General features: G+C 39.0%; 1 protein-coding gene across 1 annotated transcript in view; it reads left to right on the plus strand.

Annotated features, from left to right (window-relative positions):
• The window catches only part of PCSK5 (proprotein convertase subtilisin/kexin type 5), a 618,746-nt gene that overhangs the window by 417,850 nt on the left and 175,801 nt on the right, over positions 1-25,095 (plus strand). Inside the window, 3 exon segments of the mRNA XM_036741047.1 lie at positions 5,256-5,353; positions 6,071-6,200; positions 6,857-6,972. Of these exon segments, the coding sequence (XP_036596942.1) occupies positions 5,256-5,353; positions 6,071-6,200; positions 6,857-6,972 (344 nt within the window).

Here is a 25,095-nt window from a genome sequence, read left to right on the forward strand (position 1 = left end):
GGGGAGAGGGAGAGAGAGAGACAGACAGAGAGAGAGACAGAGAAAGATAGAGACAGAGAGAGAAAGAGAAATCAACAAGCATTTATTAAATATTTACTATGTGCCAGGCACTTTTTACTGGGGATTCAGAAACAACACTGTCACTACTTTCATTCTAACAGAGGGTAGCTAGAAAAGGAGGAGTGAGGGTACTTATTTTGAAGGACAAGGCAGCCAGTGTGGAAGGTGGAGCAGACTGAAGAGTGAATCAGAAGGGAAGCAAGCAGTGGGACTGTGGCTTCTGATGATATGGCGGTTCTGGGCAAGGGGCTCCAAAGTCATCCAATTGGCCCCAGGGTGGAGTCATTTTCAAGAGGGCAAGGCAGCCAGTGTGGAGGCAGGGCAGACAGGAGAGTGAGCTAGAAGGGAAGTAGAATGCAGATATTCAAAGGGTGGGGGGGAGTTAAATAAAGATGAAAATAAAGTCATATTAAGCAAACTGGTGCCAGGCTTGGGATGACCTCAAACAGCAGGTTGACAAATTTGCATTAAATAAAATATAACCTCTGTTTTTTAAGATATTTTAAAAGGGAGGAGCGAGATTTTTCCTCTTCTCTTAGACTAAAGAGAAATGAACAAGATTTTACCTCCTTCTAGGTAAGGCTGTGTGGCACAGTGGAAAGAAGTCTCAAGTTATGACTATACCATTGATTAGCTGTATGACCTTAGCTAACTTATATCGCCTCCCTGAGCCTCGGTTTCCTAATTTGTAAAAGGAAACACAGCACCAGAATCAGTTTCTGTAAGTCTCTCCCAAGTGTTAGTGCTTCCCTTTGAAATTACTTTGGATTTTTTTCTCGGCACATGCTATTTTCCTCCCAAATGAATGTAATCCCCTTGAAGGGAGGGATTGATGCATGTGTTTTTAGTCATTCTTTTTTAAAATTGTGAACAACACGGACACACACACACACACACAAACACACGCACGTACACACACACCATTTGCACATAAACATCAGAACACAAAAGGAGGATTTTATAGGAAACTGTGAGCCTCTCATACCATTTTTTAAAAGGTTTATAAAAAATTTTATACATTATTTTCAAACCTGGCCTGCTTATCTGTATTTCTCTCTGAATTTCTTTCTGTTCTCTGAGATGACATCTCATTTTTAAAAGTGTTTTAATGGCCCTCCTTTTTTTGGCATCACTATTGTTTCCCCCGATAATACCTATTCTCCACCCCACCCCAATTAAAAACTGAGAGAAAAAAGGGGAGAAATGTAACAAATAAACGGACTCAAGCAAAACAAATCCCCAGGGTGTCCATGTCCACAAATGTATGTATCTTTCTTTACTTGCATCCGTCTCCTCTCTGTTAGGAGGTGGGTAATGTGCTTCGTAACAGGCTCTCTGTAGATAAGGTTGATCATTGAATTCACAAGAGTCCTTAAGTCTTTCAAAGTTGTTCTTCTTTATGCTATTGCTGTCTTTGTACATTTTCCTCTGATTTTAATTACTTCGCTGTGTTAGTTTATACTACCAAGGATTCTCTAAAGTTGTCTCTTTCACTATTTCTTGTGATTTCTTTTTTTTTTCTTTTTTTTTTTTTTGGAGGAGAGAAGGCAGGGCAATTGGAGTTAAGTGACTTGCCCAAGGTCACACAGCTAGTAAGTGTGTTAAGTGTCAGAGGCCCAATTTGAATTCAGGTCCTCCTGACTCCAGGGCCAGTGCTCTACTCACTCTGCCACCTAGCTGCCCGCTCTTGTAGTTTCTTATAATAATATTCCATTATTTTTTATGTGATAAATTTTTCAGTCATTCCTCAGTTGCCTAAAAAGCAATCTAGCATACCTCTTTATGGTTTATCCCCCCACCCCACATCTTTCCTTCTTTTAATCCTTCCTTCCAGATGAAAAAGTTTGTTTTGCTTATTAGGATTCCCTACCCTTCTCTCTTAACTGGTTCCACTCTCGTCTGATTTTCACCCCCACTTGTTTCCCTGTTGAGTTTAATGTATTTATATACCATGTTGTGTGTGTGTGTGTGTATGCATTCCTTTTTTATCTGTATCAGAATGAGGTTCATAAGATACCTGCTCCCCACATCCCTTCCTCTATGCTTGTATACTATTCCCACATATCAAAATTATGAAGAATTGCAAGCTCCACCCCCTTCTTCCTCCCTCTTCCTTACCTTCCCTTCAGTTCTTCAGAACAGAACCATCCATCCCCAGGACCAATATTTTCCTTATTCAATTCCCTCAATAATACCTTTTGAAGACATCGAGGTTCTGAAAGAACATTTATTTCTTCTCTGCCTGTTAGAATGTTAGCACTACATCATCACACAGCTTCTTCGAATTGCTCAGATAAATTTACCTTGTTAGGTTTCCCTTGACTCTTTTTATTTGTGTTTCAGAGTTCCTGCTCATCTTGGGTCTTTTCATCAGAAATGTTTGCAAATCTTCTATTCCAATAAGTGAGATCAAATTATATTTGTAAAGTCCATAACACTATGCATGACACATAGTAGGCACTGTATCAGTGCTTATTCCCTTCCCCTTCCTCCTCCTACCTACTCAACTTTTGAGAGTAAGATAGACTTTTTGTAAAGCTTTCTCTTTTTCCTTTCGAAATATTATATTCCAATACATCCTTTCAATTTATAGTAGGAGCTAAAACATAGGAATTGTTTCAGGCTTTTAAAAAATCATCTTTGTATTGCATTAGTCCAGCACTGTATCAAGCACAACATAGGCCTAACACACGTTTATTGAAATGAGTTGAATTGAATTGAATTTTATCTATCTCATAAAATTGTTTAGGGAAAAATAAAAAAGAGCTAAATAATATCAAAAGCACCTTGTGTCAGAGCATCCAAGAATAAAGTATCATTTTGTAGAAGTAGTGGTATTCCTGAAGCTTCTGGGATCATAGCGTATGTTTACTTTTGACCCCGTTCCATAACAATTGAAGGCCAGTCCAGGACCAGAAAGAATTTCTTTTCAACCACTATTTCTTAAGTACCTATTATACTCAAAGCACTCTGCTGGGCATTGGGAATATGAAGATGTTGCAGATGATACAACCTGGATTCTTGAAGAGTCTACACAGGATGATAGATGTTTAGCTGGAATCCAACCCCCTCATTTACAAATGATGACATTGAGGCACCCCAGTCACAGAGGTAGTAAATGATTGTGAGGATTTGAATCCTCACACCCTCTGACTCCAAATCCTGCAGTCTTTCCACTGCACCACTCTGCCTTCTGCAGTCTACTAGCTCCCCTACTGACCCTCCCTCACTTAAGCCAAGAAGGTTCTCTTGCCAGCTCTGAAATAAATTAATAATAGCTAGTGTGAGCCAGTAGGGCAGCTAGATGGTAGAGTGGATAGAGTGCCGGGCTTGAAGTCAGGAAGACTCATCTTCTTGAGTTCAAATCTGGCTCCAGATACATACTAGCTGTATGACCCTATTTGCCTCAGTTTCTTCATCTGTAAAAAGAGCTGGAGAAGGAAATGGCAAATTACTCCAGTATCTCTGCTAAGAAAACCTCAAGTGGGGTCACACGTCTAAAAAGCAACTGAATGACAACAAAGTATGAACCAATAATAGTTTTCATTTCACTAACACTTAATTAATGGTTTATAAAGGACTTTCTTTACCTACTCTTTGGGGATGTATAGTGCAGGTATAGTCTATAGCACTCCAGATATCTTCTGACTAGGGTAAATTACAGTGGGACTATCACTTCTTGAGGCCTGGACCCTATGTTCTTCTTCATGAAACACTAAAATCCCAGTAGCTTATAGGGCTCTAAAAAAATCTCAAGATCCATGTAAAAGGTGAAGATTTTCTCAGTGCCTCAGATCACAAAGTAAATGGTGGAAACGGTATTCAAACAGTTCTTCTGGCTCCAAGTCCAAGATACCACACCTCCTCCCCAGCTCATTATCCTGACTCCTAAAATGTTTAGAGTCAACATGGAACTGAGAGGCAATCTAGTATAGCCTAGACCTGGCTAAGAATCCTCCTCTCTATAATATGCTTCTAGTTGAGAAGGGGTTAGAGTAGGATGAGGATCATTACCTCCCATTCCACCTTTGGATAATTCTAATTGTTAGGAAAGTTTTCCTTCCATCAAGCCTAACACTGGTTCTACTAGCTCTCTTCTCTGGGCCTGAGCAGAACAAGTTTAATCCCTCGTTATCGATCGGGGCCCCACTCAACACATCTTGTGTCCAAACTAATTATTCCCTTTTATTCAAATGATCCTCTCATGATATGATCCCAAGGCCATTCACCATCTTGGCTGCCCCTTTCTGAATACCCTCCAGCTTATCAAAATCATTTCTAAAATAGGTTTATAAATGAACATAATATGGCAGATATTGTTTGACCAGAGCACAGACCAATGGGACTGTTACTTCTAGGGACCTTGATACTATTTCTCTATTACTAAAGTCTGAAACTACATTTGTTTATAGTCCTTTTAAACCCCAAGATCTTTTTCAGTAGAATTACTATTTAGAATGATCTCCCTCAACCCCACACTTAGATAGACACCAATTTATGAATAAACTGTGATTTCAAATATTGTATATTTAACCTCTCTATCTCCTGGAAATTTTCTCTTTTACCAGTCCAGGAGTGAGGAACCTGTGACCTCGAGGACACATGTGGCCTTCTAGGTCCTTGGGTGTGGCCTTTTGACTGAGGCCAAATTTTACACAACAAATCCTTTTATTAAGGGGATTTGTTCTGTGAAGTTTGGATTCAGTCAAAGGGCCACACTTGAGGGCCTAAAGGGCCACATGTGGCCTGGAGGCAGCAGGTTCCCCACCCCTGATCCTAGTCCTTGTCTTTTATCTAGAAGTTATTACATTGTAAATTCATGTGTAAAATATCGCCTCTGTGACTAGCTCTTGGGTGAAGTGATTTTCATATTTGTGAAACATCTTATAAAAAACCTCTGAGTTGAAAGATGTTAACTAATTTCTACTTACCTCTAATGAAAGGTGTTTCTAAATAAGCTTAATTAAGATAAGCTCATTTGCCGCACATGTGCACTTGCGTGTCGTTATAAGACAAGATACAAGATGCTAGGAAGCAGAGAAGGATATGAGCGAAATTTCCCTGCAACAAAACATCAGTGGACCCACTCATCTCTGTTAGACAAACTTCCTTTCTTATAAACAAAGTCTTCCCTTTGCCCCATCTTTGCCGTACTCTTGGCAGTCTCCCAATGACACCTCTAATTTCTGTGCCAGCCTCCATGGATCCAGATGTACTGTCACCTGTGAAGATGGGAAATACTACAGTGGAAAGGACTGTGAGCCGTGTCATCGTTTCTGTGCCACCTGTGCAGGTAGGTGCCTCCTGAGATAGTAGATTTGCTCATTCTTGCTCCAGCACATCTTTGGTTTTCAGTACTACTTTTCTAGGTACCATGTAGGAAATTGTCCAGAGACATGAGCACTGGATTTGAGAGTCAGTAGGTTCAAATGCTAGCTCTGCCACTTATTTCCTCCTTAGCCTCCCTAGACCTCAGTTTCTTTATCAATAAAATGAGGCAGTTGAGGACATTTAATATCCTTTCAACCTCTAAACCTATGATCCATGGATGGTCTCTGTGAGTAACACAGTTTTCTTCCAATCATCACTCAAAGACAAGTGCCCTCAGTTCATGGACTCATCAAATTTGACTTTTTCATTGAGAGTCCCATAGCCACAACCTCCCTGCATTTCTATAGGGAATTAACCATTTTATGTAGGTCTCCTTCATTTTTCTAAGAGATGTGTGTTTTTGTTGAGGGATGGGTATTGGCTGTGATTCTTGTCTTAAGTAAGAAATGTTCTCGATTCTTGTAAAAAAAAATAGTAATATTGATCTCCAAAGTGCCACTGAGAATTGTAAATATCTCTGCCTACATCATTTAGCAAAGCACACATTTCTCCAAAAATGCTGTGACAGATCTTGAATTGTCTTAGGTTATTTTTACTAACCATTTGGAGGAGGTTTCTGTTCTGGAATCTTTGATGAAGCTGTCCTAATGATGGCTTCCCTTTTTCTCTTAACTTTAAGGAGCAGGAGCTGATACATGCATTACCTGCAGTGAGGGCTACTTCATGGAAGATGGGAAGTGCGTACAGACCTGCAGCAATAGTTACTATTTTGACCACTCCTTAGAGAGTGGTTACAAATCCTGCAAAAGGTAAGTCCATTTTCCCCTTCGAAGAGTATTCCGATACTATATTCCTCAAAGAACTCTTCTCTTGAGCAACACTACACCAAGCAGGTTCTTTCCCCATGCCTAGAATATATTTCTTCCCTGCTTCTACCTTGTAGAATTGCTAGTTGCCTTCAGAGTTCACCCCAAGTGCTTCCTCCTATACCAGGCCCATCCTGATCCTATCAGCCACTAATGTCCTCCCCCGGAGCCCCTGGATTACTTTGCATATTATTTGGCATTTTTTTGCATTTATTTATCTGAATATATGTTGTTTCTCCCTAGCAGAATGGAAGCTCCTGGAGGACAGGAATGATTTCATTTTTGCCTTTGTATCTTCAGCACATAGAACACAACAGACACTTAATAAACACTTGTTGAATAATAGTAGGCTTTGAATTATGATCCTCAGAAGTCTTTGAAGTCTTATTTCTCTGTTTCAAGTGTGCAAGATCTCAAAAACATTTGAGGAAATTTCTACTTGCAGTGTTTCCTGTAATAATGTCGAACTAAGCAATTATCCTAAGGAAAGATTTTCTGTCATTTCCAAGGGGGAAATTTGGGGGAGATGTCATTATGCTTGCCTTCTCCTAAGAGTTATATGAGATAAAATGATAAAAAGTCATTATATTGTTTCTTAGATGTGCTGCCAGCTGTCTGGCCTGCAGTGGTCCTGGAGACAGAAACTGTACCAGTTGCCCTAGTAATTATCTCTTAGATACAGGGGCCTGCATCCTTGGAGCAATCTGTAAGGATGGTGAGTACTGGAATTCTAATTTGATCTTCTGTGTGATCAATTGTGATCACTATAATGGGGAACCTCATGCAGTTCAAATTTTGTTAAACGAGCGATAGGCAGGCTGATAAGACTTCAGTTTTGGATAGTTTGAAAGAGTGCTGTCAGCATTTAGTAAAAGCTTTCCTCTGGTATTCTTACCTGTTATTCATAAAAATATAATAATTTATGCTATAGAATGATAAAATGAATGAAAACCCTCACCTATAAATAGAAGATAAATCTGTTTCTTCCATGAGGATGGAAAACTGATGGTAACTGAAACATGGGTAACCAAGAAAATGGAGAAAACAGGTCCTTTTGTTATTAAAACACTGGTTCAAGAATTCTCCAATTTATTTTATTGAGTTCCATCATTTGCATATCTTCACATGTCAAAAATAAGTATTTCTCTGGTGTTTAGTTTTAGGACATTTATCTGTCCTATTCAATGGCTTACATTCTGCAATATTTTATGCCTATGGAACATGCTGCAAAATTTTCCAATTGCCAAGCAAATGGACTAATGGACAGTCACCCAGCACAAAGGATAAAGCAATGGAAATAGACATGGAAATCTGATTCAGTTAGTCATGATATTCAGTGAATACGAATATTAGATATCGCTGTGTGACTTTGAACAAATGATATCACCTCTGGCTTCGGTTTTCTCCTCTGTACAAGGTATCTAGACACTAAGGTTCTTTCTAGTTCTGACATTTTACGATTCTATAATTAACTTCCCATATCTTAAACAAGTTCTGCCCAAGTTGGGATCTTAGTTTTGTGCCCGTACAGTAATATTGACAATGTTTTAAAACGTTTCATCAAAGAGTGGCATAGAAACAAATGCCCTCGGGCTTTTGTACTTACAGCGATGTTTCATATATTTATGTCATCCTAGAAACAAATCAATTAAACACAGCTTTGATGTGGGGAGGAAACTCATGACTTTGAAAGACAATCCCATTTTACCATAATTAAGACATTAGGTCTTTTTTTCTTTCCCTTCCTTTGACTGCTTTTCACCTCTGCCTGGAATGTTCATGAAGAAGAAAAAATTAATAGAGAATGCAATGTCATTCAATAAGCATTTAGTAAACACCTATTGTGTTCCAGAAAGTCTGAAGATAGAAAGATAGGCAAAAGACAGTACCTGGTCTCAAGGAGCTCACAGTCTATGAGTCTGTCCTGTTCCCAAGAGTTATGTTCGGCTTTTTCCCCCCTCTTTAAATGTGTGTCTCCTTCCTCTCAGAGTTATAAAATTGCAATGAACTTGGAAAGAAACCAAAACCACCACCTTAAGTTCTATTTTGGAATTGTTTAGTAGAAGTTTCCATCACTAGAGCTGACTCTAACATTTGCCTGCACAATGTGACAATGGTACCTTGAAGTATGTACAAATATATCCCCAACAGTTATATATTACCAAAGCATTTAGGCACACATTTTTGGCCTTTAAAAAGGCAGGGAAGGTTTCTCTACATCCACAAAGTATAGATAGAAAAATTTAGTGCCATGACAGTCATACAGATTTGAAGAGGCCCACATCTCAAGCCAGTCTGGGCCAAACTCAAGTTATTCTGGGCCACAGGCAGATAGGAATTTTAATAGATTTTGAAAATCCAAGCCATATCCCTTGTGCTGTCCTTGCCATCGAATGCACACTTTCTGGTAAGCCTATGAGCTAGGCTGGGATAATCTTGATAGCCTGGTAAGGTCCTTACTTAGTCAAGAGGGCACTGTGTAGATGAAAGTGAAAGAGGAAGCTGTACCATTTGCATTGTTGAACCATTCAGAGCTGACAATATTGGAGACACATCAGACTCTCCAAAACAAATTCACTTCCTGTTTGCAATTCATGGGATTTTTTGTTGTTGTTGTTTATTTTCTTTCAAGTACATATGACTGTATATTCTTTCACTCTAGATAATTCAAAATATGAAATTTCTTTGCTGTATTTATCACTGATTTCTGATTTATCCTTTCTCTAATCTGTTTTTTTGTTTTGTTTTGTTTTTCCTTTTCATAAAATGGATACCAATCACACTCCCTGTCGGACTGCAATATCTCTTCTTGAAACAATGCTGTTGATTGAAATCACTTGGGGTGGACCAAATTTCCTTCTTGTTGACTGCTCCTGAATGGTTTCTTCCAACCCCTCCCTCCCCAAATCTACCTCTCTGACCAATCAAAACCTTCTTCCATGGGTGCACACCATGCTGTCTACGTCTCCAACTCCCCTCCCTTTCTTGATGGCCCTTCCTGGAATAGCAACGGAAGAATCGTGGGCCGAGGGCAGCTTTTGTATGCTAGTCAAAAAGAACAACCTCTGTCAGCGGAAGGTCCTTCAGCAACTCTGTTGTAAAACTTGTACATACCAAGGCTGAGCAGGCCACTACCCAGAATCCCTCTGTTCCTGTAGACTTCTAGATTAATCCATATTATTATTATTAAAAAAAAAAGAAAAGAAAAAGAAAAACAAGAAAGCCACCGCTCTCTCTTTTCTCGCTCTTATTCTCTCTCTCAAGTTTGTGCAGGGAGATGGTGAACTGTTTTGTCAGAACTTAAATGAAAAAGAAAAAAAAAAACTACAACAAGCCTACCTTTTATAACTGGGCACTTGGTGCTGAGCGCCCAGAATCACAGAGTCAGTATTGTGTGGTGACCAAAGCATTTGATGCCAAAATTGAAGGTTAAACTAACGATTTGATTTCCTGTCAACTTCAGGGTTTCCTTGTTTTTGGAGGCCCTTCCCTCCCTCTACCCTACCCTCTCTTTTTCTTGCCTGTTTCCCCTCTGAGATGATGAAAGACGTGTTTGGAGACTCGACAGGTTGACGTGGATTAAAACAGAATAAATGCTCCCATTGGTCTTTTCTGTGTGCGTGTGTCCATAGTTGGGGGAGGGGGGAGACTTCAGGAAAGAAAGCATTAGAGAAGGATGATCATGCAGAAGAACTATACCCATGTTTCTTGGCCAGAGTCCTTCCAAGGTGAAAATTGACACTTGCCCACTGCCATTTACTTCATGTGATATGTACTGGGTTTTTTCTTTTTTTTTTTTTTGTTTGAATTTACTTACTTGAAAGTTCTACTCATGGTTTGCTGTTTGAAGGAAATGGAAGCCAAACATGGGAACAAAGGAATGGAATGGTCTTCCTGGGTTTCACTGGAGGGGGCAGGTTTGCTGCTATTGGTTTAACTGTATCTATTTGGGAGCTTTTAACTCAAATTCTATTCAAAAAATACTTACTGTTGAACTGAGGGATCTGTGTTCATGTGTCATGATCAAATCAGCAAGGTTAATCTAGCCATTGAATGAAGCTCTTAGAAGATATGAGCATCAACCATTTTCACTAACCCCCTCCACCCCAGAATACTAGCATTATAGACCATGTTATTTACATGCTCACACTGGCATAAGTTTTTCCAGAACCTGATTTGGTTATAATACTAGTGGGGAGTGGGGTTAGTGGAGAGTGGGGCTAGTGGGGAGGAAAGAGTGTAAAAAATCATGCTAGGAGGTATATGATAGAGGGACTTTCTTCTTAGAATAAACAGCTTTTTTTAACATCCTGTATTTTTAATGAATGGCATAATCATTTTCAAGCTTGTGCCTAAGTTGGCCAGGTAATTCATTCAAATGGTGCTTTTTTTTTCTCTTGTTATCTGAAGAAAACACATCTGGAAAATAGTATGTTGGTGGCATAATTGTACCCCCCCCAAACACACACCCCAATTCTGTTATTCTGTCACTTGTATCTGTTCCTCCCTAGCCTTGTCATGATCTAGTTCCTACCTGAGCACTCTCGTGGTCCCCAGTTTGCTGAGCATTTCCTCTCTTGTGGTTTTCTCTTGCTTCCTTTACACATTACAGAAACCAGCAAACTAAACATCAGAGAAAAAAAATGTTTTGGGTCAATTGGCAGAATTAGGAGAAGCCAAATACAACTTCTTGTCACTTCCAAGTTTCTCAGTTTGAAGAGATCTCTACAAATTGAAAAAGAGGGCTATATTTCAGGGAACATAGCTGGAGTTTAAGTTTCTCTCTCTCTCTCTCTCTCTCTCTCTCTCTCTCTCTCTCTCTCTCTCTCTCTCTCTCTCTCTCTCTCTCTCTCTCTCTCTCTCTCTCTCTCTCTCTCTCTCTCTCTCTCTCTCTCTCTCTCTCTCTCTAACATACCAAAATCAGACAGTGCACTTGGGTTTTTTGTGATTGTTGGTTTTTTTCCTTTAAAGTTGGGGTGAAAGAGGTACTGTTTTTTAACCTGGGAGCTATCAGCTAACTATCTGCTCTCTGCTTCTTAACACCTTGCATCCTTAGGATAATTGGCTTTATATCTGTGAGGAGGAAATAAAATGAGTCAAAAATCAGTCCATTGTTGTGGCAAAATAGGGGAGTACAGCACTAAATTGTACATCTAAATAATCAGAACATCATTTTGGTGTCCCAGTGACAGAACGTATTTTCTGACAGTGTTTTATCACTGTTAAGCCACATTTCAAATAAAAAAGTCACTTCTGTTATATTTTTAAATGGCATTAAAATTATATGGAGCCACATATCAACTTATGAGGAGCTAGAGAAGCAATGGGTTTCATTAATTTGTTTTCCACTTTATAATACTGTAGGCCACATGCGGCTTTGAGAAAGCAGGGATGAAACTGCAAGAACAGAACACGGGCTTAAATTTGCAGGTACCCACCTGTCTAGAACTGTGGACAAATGTAACTGAGAGCATAAAATAAGGTCAAGAGAATATCCCATGCCAACATAGTTTTGTTTTGTTTGAAGGATCCACTTAGCTAGAGTAGTTTATAATCATTTGGAGCTCAAAGTTGATGTGATTGGAAAGGCAATAAATTATGACTTTTATTTGGGAAAAGCACAGTCACTGGGAAAACTATGGAACCCCACCCATACCCACTTCATTTCCCATTGACCATTCAGTCTTTGAGTATATTTATACTGGTTTAACTACTAGTCTGTTACTGCCTCATTTCTCTACATAACATTATTAACTAGAACATAATGCTTTCAAAGTTTAAGTTAATGTTTTATATATATTATGTATAAATATATATATATTCATAATTGAGATATAATTATGTAATGAATAGCAAAGAATTTGTTTGGATACTTAACAAATGCCTCTAACATTATTATAGAGACAAAAATTAATATCCACTGTTTCCTTTTTCTTTTTTTAAATTAGTGACCCATTGTTAAATCCAAATTCATTTTTATTGAGAAACAAAATACTGTACATGTGTAAAATGTTCAGTTGTTTTTTTTGTAAAATATAGCAGAAATGTTGTAATTGATACTGGCCAAAATCAATGTTATTCCATATTTTATTTTTTCTATTAAATTAACCTGAGTTCCTGTTCATTTGATCTGTTTATAAACCATGTATTTAGGGGATGTGGTTTTGGAGGGATGGGGAGGTCCTCTCTCTTTTAGTTGGATTTGAAATGAAGCAGAAAGGAAGGAAAAAAGAAAGAAGGAAGGAAAGAAGGAGAAAGAAAGAGGAAAGAAAAAACAAAGCAAATTTATCATATATCTAACTCAACCTCTGGAAAGCAGAGTATTCAAAACTCTCTAGAAGACTCAGGCATGAATTTTTTTCCATTAAAAAATATTTATATATTTTTTCAATCATACAGAGGCTGACATCCACACTATAGAACTTCCATGGCTTTTTTTTTTCATTTTCTTCCATCTACTCCTCCCTCATGCTTCTTAAAGGCCATCCCTTTGTCTTTAATCACCACCATCAGAAGACAGCAGAGTTTGAAATTATCTATCTATGTGTCTGTCTACCTGTCTACGTGTGTGTGTGTGTGTGTTTTGCTGGAAATGTCAAAATAACATATACATATGGGTTAATATATAATACAAAGTTTATATTATATATGTGCGTATGTGGGGGAAGAGGGGTTTATATGTAACGCAAAGTTATTTTGACACTTCCTAGCCCGTGACTTGTTAGTTAAAACATTGACTTTCAGTAAGGCCCCCAAATTAACCACAGATAATTAAATGGAGGCCTTGTATGAAATGCAGCTCTAATATAGACCCTCTTGTATGGTTCAGGAAATCAGTCTAGTCTAGAGTTCATGTGCATTGAGGGAGATTAGACATGGACCCTTTCAGTTCAATTCTTAATTCCATCAAACAAACCGAACCCAAACCAGTTGTATCAAAGTCAAATAGAAACAGATCCCTGCAGTTACATATTGACTCAGAAAACCACAAATTACCATTATCTATGTTGTATTATAGTTTTATTCATTTTGTTAAATATTTCCCAATTACATTTTAATCCAGTTTGAGCTGCACTAGAAAGTTTTTGCAGGTGCAAGTGGCAGCAAATTTGACACCTCTAAGCTAGACTGTTTATGTTGGGGAAGAAAAATGAAAAAAGTAAACAGCTGCAAACAACTGTAAGCTCCCTTATAAATGGGCAATGCAGATCATAGGATGATAAATTTAGAGCTGGAAGGAGCCAGAGTCCTTAAGTCTAATAGTTCTCATTTTACAGATATAGAAATGGAGTTCCAGAGAAATTAAATGATTGGCCCAGAGACATACAACTAGGAACTAATGTGAGGTAGGATTCTGGCCCAAGTCTTCCTGACTCAAAGTCCAGTGTTCTCTCCATATACCAATGGGCTTAAGGGGCTAGTGGGAGATTTGTTTTTGAGAAATGCGACTGGAAACATGAAAATGCAGGACTAAAGTTCAGGAGAGTGGTATGAGCTGGAGGTAAAGTCCTGTCCATCACTCACTACTTAAAGGTAATAACTGAAATTTGTAGGAATGGGTAAGATGGAGAAGAGAATAACAGTAACAGAACTTATATAATGCTTCAAGGTTTGCAAAATGCTTTTATAGATATGTCATTTGACCTCACAAGCCTATGAGGTAGATTCTATTGTTATCTCTCCTTTGCAGATGAAAAAACTGAGGCCGAAAGAAGTTGAGTAATTAGCCCCCGTTTACACAGTGAGTAAGAGTCTTAGGCAGGCTTTGAACTCTGGTCTTCTGGACTCCCAATTCCAACACTCTGCACTGTTCCACTTAGAAAGAGATGGCTAAGACATGAGTCTTGGAGAACGTACATAAAGAATACAAAAATGTATCTTCTCATCACAGTCAAACAGGGATTTGATTCTAAATCAGTTCTTGATCTTCTGTGGAATCTTAAAGGAGTCACTTAGCAGAATTATAACTCAATTTTCCCATCCACAGTATAGGTGATGATGAATCCTTTCTTCTCTCCATTCCCAAGGTTGGCATAAAGATAGATTTGAAGTCCTCAGTATCACAAAATTCCATAATTAGACAAGACCTCGGAGGTCATGTAGCCTTGTTCCTAAACCTATAGCTCAAATCCCCCTTGAAAACATCCTCCTTAATTCCACTTAATAGTTATCTAGGCTTTCTTTGAACATATCCTGTGATAGGAAAATTATCACCTCCTAATTATCATCTCTGGACCAGTCAAATTGTCTGGTCCAAAAATGTACCTGCCTGTACCTTCTACCCATCGGTCCTAATTTTACTCTCTAGGGCCACACAAAGTGAGTCTCCACATAACCTCCAATTTTTAAATCTACAAGACATGATTACAATCACATTTCTTCTAAGTCTGTTCTTCTCAAAACTAAATACTTCCTGTTCTTTCCAACCATCCTTATATGGCTTCATTCTAAAGCTCTTCACCATCCCAATTGCCCTACTCTGGACACTTTCTATTTTATTGATGTCCTTCCAAAATGTGGCTCCCAGAATTGATCACAATACTCCAGTTGTGATCTGATTAGGGAAGAATATAGTGATACCATCATCTCCTTTTTTTTTCAAGAAAATAAATTTTGCTAATGTGTTCTAAGATCCTATTAGTTTTTTTCTTTTTGACTGCTATGCTGTTGTTGGCTCAAATTGAGTCTTTTAAAATAAAACATTTTTATATGAACTGTACTTAAATCATGTCTTGCAAAACCTATACTTGGAGGTGATTTTTAATAAAAGTATTAGATTTTACATTTATTCTAGTTAAATTTGATCTTTCCTGGTTTTAACCCATTGTTTTCTACCCTATCAAGATCCTTTAGATTTCAGTTATCTCATTCTATCTGTTAGCTATCTCTCCCAGGACTGAGTCATTTTAAAATTTGATAAATATGCCATCCATGATTTCACTCAAGTCATTAATAAAAAAAAAGTTTAACATTATAGAGCTTTATGGTACCCCATAGAGATGTAACTCAGGTTGCCATCAATCTAATGTTTCAGTAAAATACCTAATGTTCTCTAGCTTGCTGTTATTAAGATTCAGTTTCTAAATGCTTAGAATCTAACACTCTCTGAGAACTTCAAACCTTCAACATGTTAAGTTTGACACAGAAATAAAATGTGTTATAATTACACAATAGTCTGGCGGGAGAATGATCTGTTGCTGCAGTGTTGACTCATTTTAAGTTTGTAGACCCCTAAAACCTCTAAGGTGTTTTTTCTTAAAACATGACCTTTGTCAAATTGATTTTTAATCCAAAAGCAGGATTTTATGCTTAGCTTTAGTAAATTTCATCTTTTGAAAATTTAACCTATTATTCTGGCCTATCAGAATCCTTTTGGACCTCCAATTCTTTTTGGTCCTCCTTGGTTCAGTGAGTTTTGCCAGATCCAGGAATAACAATTAAATTCCATCCTCCGTCTTCCAGAACTTCTCAGAAACCCTATGTCCAGCCCATATGACCACTGTGTACATGATGAGAGAGGAAAATGTTCTATTTTGCATCCCTAGAGTTGCCCCCTTTTTAAAATTGAAGCATCAAAGAAAATGAGCTCCACATTGCCTGCTTCCATTAGCAGTGAAACACAACACTGTTAACACTCCTTTCAAAATTAGAGAAGGAATATAGTGCACTGCTCTTCTAGCCTCTGCTTTAGCACCTTCTCTTTCCTGGGCCACTCAAATCTTTTTAAAAATCTTACCCTATATATTCTTCCAAATTGTTTGTGGACAGATACGGTACGTAGAATCCCCTGGTTCTAATACTGCTCTGCCACTAAGTAGCTATTGTGACTATGGACAAGTCACTCTCTGGCCCTCCTTATTTATAAAACGTGAAGTTTGTGCTTCTAAGGTCTGATAGGCACCTTAAAAAATCCACTCTTTCAACAAGCATTTATTAAGCACTTTCTAGGTGCCAAGCACTGTTTTAGGTGATAAGGATACAAAAGTAAAAATGAAACAATTCCTGCTCTCAAGAGGCTTATGTTCTACTTGGGAAAATACACATATAAAGAAATACAAAGTAATTTCAGAAAGGAAGGCACTAACAGTTGGGGGAATCAGGAAAGACCTCCTGTAGGTGGTGGCATTTGAGCTTAGCCTTGGAGGAACATAGGAATTTGAATTGACAATACTGAGGAGGAAGTATGTTCCAGGCACGGGGAACCACCTATATAAAGGGACAGAGACAATAATAATTGGAACAGCAAATAAACCAGTTTGGCTAGGCCATAGGGTACATAAAAGAGAGTAATGTGGAACCAGACTGGAAAGACAGGTTGGAGCTAGATTGTGTAGGACTCTGAAAATATTGAAAAAAAACTTAAAAACCAGAAATGTGCACATGTTACTATGCTTCATGTTCAGATAGAGATGGGGTTAGACATAGATGTCATTGATATTGAGAGCTTATAAAGAAACTCTCCATAGCAAGGTAGGTCAGCACCTTCTCTGCAACTTTAGAGACCTGTCTAGAGCCCAGAGAGATTAAGTGATGCCCAGAATTACACAGCCACTAGTGACAGCAGCTTGACTTGAACCCAGGTCTTTCTGGCTTCAAGGCCAGCTCTCTTTCCACAATGCCACTGAACCTGCAATGACAGGATCATTAACTTGGTGAAGCAGTTCCAAAGACCAAGATATCATATGTTGACCTCTTTCCCTAATTGGTCATCTTTTCCTTCAGGGATGACATAGTCTGATGGAACCAGCATCGCTCTCCCTAGAGAGCAGATCGTGATTTTGTTAAGAATAAAACTGTCCATGGTAAGACTGTGCCCCTTTAAGTGGTTGTTCAGGGTTCCTCTGTTGTTCCTATTCCTCTTCTTGGAGCCCTGACTCAGCTCTACCCAATACAGTTCACCACTATATTCATCCAGTTCTGGCCTATGTTAAGGTCATCCATCTTCCTTTCCCAGTGGCTAACTGATCTGCCCAAGGTCCTTCCTCTTTCCTTTCTCCTCCCCCACCACATACAATGAGAGCCTAACCTGCCTCTTTCATCAGCCTATCCAGGAGCCATCCACACAGCCAATGAGTGGCTATTTCCTTCAACTCGTTAGAGAATTGATTACTCCATTCAGTCAGCTTAATGAAAGGCCTGAGCACTCATCATGGCTTGACTTTATAGTATAAGGTGTATGCTGCAAGAGGCTGTCCACATTTCCTCCTCAGGTTTGCTCCTGACCTGACCTCAGCTGTGTCTGGCACAGGTACAAGGTTCTCTACTCAGCCGACAATCCCAAGGGCAGTAGCATAAGCAAGAGGAGGCATGGGCTAACAGGCCTGTTTTCAAGACTGGCAGTGGGGCTAGGGGACTCATCAGACATTATCTCCACCTTCCATGAAGAAGAGAAAGTTTGCCATTCCCTACCCTTGAAAGTAGCTAGTGCCTTGCACAGAGCAGAGGCTAAATCAACAAGCATTTGGCAATAATAAATTCTTAACGAACAAATTTTAAGTTTATTTTATTATATTATGCTTTATGATTTGCAAATGACTTTCACATATATTATTTCATTTGACCCTCACAACAAACTTAGTAAATGGGTGCTTTTTATTTTAAAAATTTTATAAACGGGAAACTGAGGCTGAAAGGTTGAATGACTCACCAGGGGTCACACAGCTAGTAAGTACCTAAGGGAGGGTTTTAACTTAGGTCTTCCTGTTTCCAAGTCAAGGAATCTCTCCACTATGCCACCTAGCTGCCATGACATTTATTAAGCACCTATTATGTGCCAGACACTATGGCTCTGGGGATATAAATACAATAACTGGAACCAATCCTACTTCAAAGAATCTTATCTTCTAATGAGGGAGACAACAAGGACAAATTTAAGTATAAAATAAAGAGAATAAATACAAAATAGATCGATGCCAGGCAGTTTGGGAGGGAGGGCACTTGCAGTTGGGGCAGGTGGGACAGGAAAGGCTTCATGTAGAAGATGCTGCTTGACCTGCATCTTGAGGGAAAAGAGGGATTCTGTGAGGTGAGGGGAGATGCATTCAGATGGCACACTTCCCATATTGGTCCTACCCCAGATGAGTTTCTGCTCACCTCCATTCTTGCTGCATCTCAGGGTTGCCTTTCCCACTATGCCTTGTGACCCCAGGGAATCCCTCCACATGAACACCTATATTTGTCTTAATGAGTTATGAGGGTACTTTTGATAAGATTTGTCCCAGACATGTTTTTTGAAGCTTTTTTCTGGGGCCAGAAGGGATACTGGAGATAAAAATGACTGAAAAAAGAAAACGTAACTGGCTTCATAGTTGTCTTTTTAAGATAATAGATGTGTTTCATGCACAGTGAAGAGTTTTGATCAACTTCAAAGGGGCAACTTCCATCTTCCATATGATTGGTTCAATCTTGGCTGACAGAGGAAGCCTTTGCCCATTCCTCCCTTAGTGCTAGTGCCTTCCCTCTGTTTATTATGTCCAATTTATCCTGTATATAGTTTGTTTACATAGTTCAACTATAGCATATTGTTAAGTATGTCATGCCTCACATTGTCAACACAACATGTTATCTCCCTCACTTGACTATGAGTTCCTTGAGGGCAGGGATTGTCTGTTACCTTTGTATCTCAAGCACTTAGCACAGTAGGCACTTAATAAATACTTTTTGATTGGGTTACTATGTGACCCTTGGGCAAGTTACTCAACCTGTCTGGCCTCACTTTCCTCGACTGTCAAATAAAGAAATAGATGACTTCTAAGGTCCTTTCCAGCTCAAAATCCATGAACCTATCATCCCATGGCATTTATAAACTATATCTCTTCTACTCACTCATCTGTGTCTTATCAGTCAGTCCTAGTGACCCATTGATCTTAGCTATCTGTGGGGCCGCTGATAAACTTCAGTCTCCTTTGGTCATTCTAGAAAGGGGTTTGGTTTCTGAGAAGCCCTAGCTGGTCAGAAAGGGCTTTATTTACTGATAGGTACCCCCAGGACCTATTGACCACTTGCAACCAGGTAACTGTGAAATGTTGAGGTTCACAAAATGGTATGTTACCATAGCTGGTAAATCCTGCTGGTACCTAGGAAGAGAAAGAGCTAGTGAAGCCTCTGTGACAACCACTTTGGCTATCTCACTCAACAAGGGAACTTGCAACTGACTTTCTGATCACTGGATTACTGGTTTGAGAGTGTAATAGATAGAATGCTTGATATTCAGTCCAGAAGACCTGAAACCTGCCTCAGATACCTACTACCTTTGTGATTAGGTAAGTCACCTAATCCTTCTATGACTCAGTTTCCTCATATGTAAAATGGAGATGATAATGCCTACATCAACAATCAGAGGATTGTTGTCAGGCTCAGATGAGATGATGTGAATTGTTTTGCAAAAGCTACAGCCCTGTATAAACTTAGCCATTATTATTTATCAAAATATGGGTGCATAAAACTGGGGAATGGCTGGGATTTTTTAAAAAGCCAGACGACTTAAAGACATGACTATTGTGTGGATGAAAATTTTGATTAGAAAACTTGAACTTGTGCCAAGTTTCAGAGGGTTTGGTGAAGGTAGAAGAGGCCCTCAGAATATTGTTGGTATACATTGTAAAGGTCAAGCTGTAGCGTTAAATTAGCCTCATGGTGGCATTTCAGAAGCTAATCATTTTTGTATTTTATTCCCTTGTTTGGAGGGCTATACTCTAAAAACTTCATCCATGTAGTTTTCCCTCTTCTCATTCCTACATTTACCAAACACCGAAGGGTGACAGATCATGGTACCCATATGATAAGAGCATAGGACGAAGAGTCAGATGATTAGAATCAAATCTCTGCCTTGACATTTAGAACCTACATGACCTCAGGCAAATTACTAAAACCTTATGGGCCTCAGTTTCCTCATTTACAAAATTTGTGGATTGGAATCAATGACCTCTAAGATTCCTTCCCAGCCTAAAGCTACAATCTTTTATTTATTTGTTTGTTTGTTTATTTATGGTTTTCAACATTCACTTCCGTAAGATTTTGAGTTCCAAATTTTCTCCCCATCTCTCCCCTCCTCCACCCCAAGATGGCGTGGAATTTGATATAGACTCTATATATACATTCATATTAAACCTACTTTCACATCAGTCATGTTGTAAAGAAGAATTAGAACCAATGGGAATGACAAAGAAGAAACAAACAAACAAAAAAAAGAGAGAGAGACAGAAAGAAATAATATGCTTCGGTCTTCATTCAGACTCCATAGTTCTATTTCTGGATGGGGACAACATTTTCCATCATAAGTCTTTGGGAGTTGTCTTAGATCCTTACATTGGCAACAAGAGCTAAGTCTATCAAAGTTAGTCATCACACAGTGTAGCTGTTACTGTGTACATTGTTCTCCTGATTCTGCTCACTTCACTCAGCATCAGTTCATGAGAGTCTTCCCAGGTTTTTCTGAAGTCCACCTGCTCATCACTTCTTATAGCACAACAGCGTCCCATTAGATTCATATACTACAGTTTGTTTAGCCATTCCCCAACTAATGGGCATTCCCTCTAATGCTACAATCTTATGAGCCTGTTATGTTGCATTCTTTTTTGTTATTCCAATAATTATCTCAGGACCCATATATGGACCCAAGCCAGGCATGACGGGGTACACCTGTAATCTCTGCTAACAAGGAGGTTGAGGCTGGGATCTCTTGAGTTTAGGAAATCTAAGCCGTAATGGGCTTAGCTGAACAGGTGTCTGCACTACTTCAAGTACCAATGCGGTGAGCCCTGGCAGCTGAGGGTCACCAGGATGCCTAACAAGAGGTGAGCCAGCTCTGGTTGTAAATTGAGCAGGTCAAAGTTCCTCTGCTGATCGGTAGTGGGATGGACCCAGGAGTAGTCACTACTCTTCCAGCCTGTGGAAGAGAGGGAGACCTAGTCTAAGCCTAATGATGATAATAACGGAAGCTTGTAACATTTAGAAGTTCACAATGTGTTTTACATGTATCAGTTCATTTGAATCTCTCAAAAGCCCTAGGACTTACATGTTTTTACCATAATTCCCATTTTACAGATGAAGAAACTAAGGCTGAAAGAGGTTATATGATTCTTCTTCCTACATTCTAACCATTATTATGCCATGCCATTTCTCTTTTCCACATGTGGGAAGGGAATTGAGGATGGAGTGAAATTCTCCCATTCACAGACAAGTCCATGAAGGAATCCCTCCTTTGAGTTTTAAGGATCTGAACTTAGATCCCGAAAGTTAGAGGAAGGAAGAGTTCTTGTTTCTGGAATGTGTTTAATAAGTACCCTTTGAGGATACTTATGTAAAATAAGGGAGTAAAGTATATGACTTCTTAGATCCTTTCAAGGTCCTAGATCTATGAGTCTAATCTACCCAGAACCCATTTGAAATTTTCTGAATTACTCTGTGTTTCTGACAAAGGACTAAATGAGGCACACATTAAAATTAGCACACACACACATGCACACACACACACTTTATGTTCTCCTTTAGTATTTGTCCAGCTTTATACTTTTTGTCTGATCATGTCACAGTTTTGCCTCCACGTATAGGCTCCCCCAAGATACGAGCTGTGTCTTTTTAATTTGCCTTTGTTGGTGCCTAGAAGGATATACCAGAAGGATAGGGACCTAACCATAAGTCTCCTGGCTGTTTCTCAATCTAACTCTCCAGCCAACTCTCCATCTCCACAGAATGAGAAGGACTTGTGTGTAATTCTCTGTTGATGTTTTATAAGATCATTAAAAACCAGAAATTCTCACCACATGCTGATCACCCCACTGGAAGATGCAAAGTAGAAAGTAGAATTTCTTGCCCTACTCTGACGTCCTTTGTGAGTAGTATCCCCAGCCTTAAGTCAGAAAGTCCTGTCTCTGCAGGTAGAATTACACGGTCGAGACAGCTGAAGTGCCAGAAAAGAGTTTGGATTTAGAGTGTGAGGGCCACGGTTGTAGTGCCAGCAAACACACACACACACACACACACACACACACACACACACACACACACACACACGCTTCCTAGTTATTATCCGTTTAGCAAATAATTTAACCTCCCCAAGTCTCAATAACAAGAACAAAAATCAAAACAAAACCAGCAAGGATAATCCAATTTGATAATGAGTCACTTAAAAACATTTAAATTAAAAAAAACACTTTAGTGGCTTACTATGTGCCAGACACTGTGCTAAGTATGGATACAAATAAAAACCAAACTCAGTCCCTGCCCTCAAGAAGCTTACATTCTCATGGAGGAGACAATGTGTAAATAAATAGGTCGATACTAGAGATACATACAAAATAGATGGAAAATAACTGTCAAGAGGGAGTGTTTAGTGGCTCTATTAGTGGTCAGCACTCGTGATAACTGAAATTTATGTAGTGTTTTACTCCTGTATCTTTTGCTGTTGTTGTCATACTTCATTCAAAGAGGACCAACGAAATCACTGAGAGGGATATCTTGACTTTCTAGTGAATTGCATCTAAGTGAGGCTTGTTGTTTAGTCATTTTAATCATTTCTGACTCTTCATTTAGGGTTTTCTTGGCAGATAATGTAGTGGTTTACCATTTCTTTCTCTAGCTCATTTTACAGATGAGGAAACCGAGGCAAAGAGGATTAAGTGACTTACATAAGGTCACATAGCTAGTAAGTTTCTGAGACCATATTTGAACTCAGGTCTTCCTGACTCTGTGCCTGGCACTCTATCCACTGTGCCACCAACCTGTCCAAAAGTGAGGCAGAGTCCCACAAAGTTATCAAGCTCACTGTCTCCTCCAGAGTCATCAAAGTCCAGTGGCAAGATAAAAGTCAAGATAACCGGTGACCTCACCTCATATTTTTTTTTGGAGGGGGGAAGGCAGGGCAATTAGGGTTAAGTGACTTGCCCAAGGTCACACAGCTAGTGTGTCAAGTGTCTGAGGTCACATTTGAACTCAGGTCTTCCTGACTCCAGGGCCAGTGCTCTACTCACTGCATCACGTAGCTGCCCCCTACCTTGGTCTTTCTAAATATAGATACAGTGATCCGTTCTACATCAAGATTTTCCCCATTGTGATTGTGATATATTACACAGGTCAGCATAAGAAATTAAATGGAAATTTGGGGGAAGCCACGGACAACATGTGAAGGCCAGCAGAAAAAGGTCTTTTTCATACAGTATTTTTATTTAACATTAACCTACATGTAGCCTATGACTAAATACTTAACCCAAATTTTACAATAAAATATTGTAAACACCTCATGAAAGCAAAAGAAAAAATTCAGACTTCTTCTCTGGTACAAAGAGAGAGCCAAAAAATTTTACACAGATTTTCCAGATCTCAGGGGAGGGGGTTGGGGAAAGGGGTACAGCATGCTCCTGACTTCCTCAGTGTGGAAGAGATAACTGGATATATGCTGTCTCCACCAATAGAATGTAAGCTCCTTCAGGACAGGAACTGATTCATTTTTGGTTTTGTATCCCCAGCACTTAAACATTTTTAGAAAGAGCATATCCAGATTAATGAAGGGTAATGTAAGAAATGATAAATATGAAGAATAGGGGAAAAATGGGAAGACCTCAATGAATGAATGAATCATTTTCTTATCTACTCTGCTTAGAGCATGGGGACAAACTAGATTTTATCCAGAGGAAGTATTAGCAAGGAGCCTAGAAAGCAAAACACGCAAGGTATATTTGTACACACTGGAGATTTTTAGCCTAGAAAAAAAAGAAGGAACTTTGTAAATGTTTGTTGATTGAGTTTTATAAATATTTTTATTTTTAATGCATATCAGGTACGTGGGCCATGCACTTTGGGAACCACAGAGAACTGAAAGTGAGCAGGGCCTCTTGGCAAGCCAGTCCTGGTAGAAAGCAGTGTCTTCACTGTCTAAATAGGAAATGAAGGGGGCCAGAGCCAAGATGGCAGCTGGAAAACAGGGACTTGCTTAAGCTCTCCCCCAAATCCCTCTAAATAGGAAATGAAGTTCTAGCAGTCATCCACAGCCCATAATAAACTCCACCTTGCAAATATCCCTAAGGCAAAACCTCCTTTTTTTTTACTTATCACCTCAGGCTGCATGTTTTCTTGGGGTGACTTTGTTTCTCCTTTGTTTTCTACTTCTACCTCTTTCTACTTCTACTTTCTATGTCTATGCTGCCTAGGATGTTTATAATAACTAGATTTTGCCTATTTAAAAAATAGAGAGAGGCAGTACATATTGAGTCTTAGTGTCAGGAAGACCTGAACTCAGGTTCTATCTCTGACAAATTTTAGCTATTTGACCAATCCCTTGATTTTTCGGTGCCCACAGACAATTCTCCGGTAAAATAAATTGCAGATGGTTTCCCACTACATATGGTAGAGGGTGTTTCCACGTTAAGGAATGAGTTCCCTACACTGATGAAATCACAAGAGTAGATTAAAAAACAAATGAAAAAGTGGAGCAAAAGAGGAAGGAATGAACACACACCGTGACCCTTTGTGGGCTGCCTCTCTGGACAGGGTTCATACAGGAGAGCCATTCACTGCTGACAGTAATTCTGTTTAATTTCATTCCTGTTAATCTTATGATACTTTCCTACTCTTTGTTCTTGATTTTTATGTGAGTTATTTACAAAGTTAATTGTACAAAATATAATTGTATTCTCTCCCCCCAGAATCCCCCCTCCCCATTTATTTCCAAGATCACCTTCCATCTTCCCTGTATATATCTATTTATCTAATTATCTAACAATATTTAACTAATGAGAATTTAAGCTACTTAAATGCAAGGACCATGTTATTGTCTTTCTTTGTATCCCTGCCACTTAGCACAATGTTGGGCACAAAGAAATTATTTAATCAATACTGGTTG

The sequence above is a fragment of the Trichosurus vulpecula genome, chromosome 1 (assembly GCF_011100635.1).
Source record: "Trichosurus vulpecula isolate mTriVul1 chromosome 1, mTriVul1.pri, whole genome shotgun sequence".
Lineage (NCBI taxonomy): Eukaryota > Metazoa > Chordata > Mammalia > Diprotodontia > Phalangeridae > Trichosurus > Trichosurus vulpecula.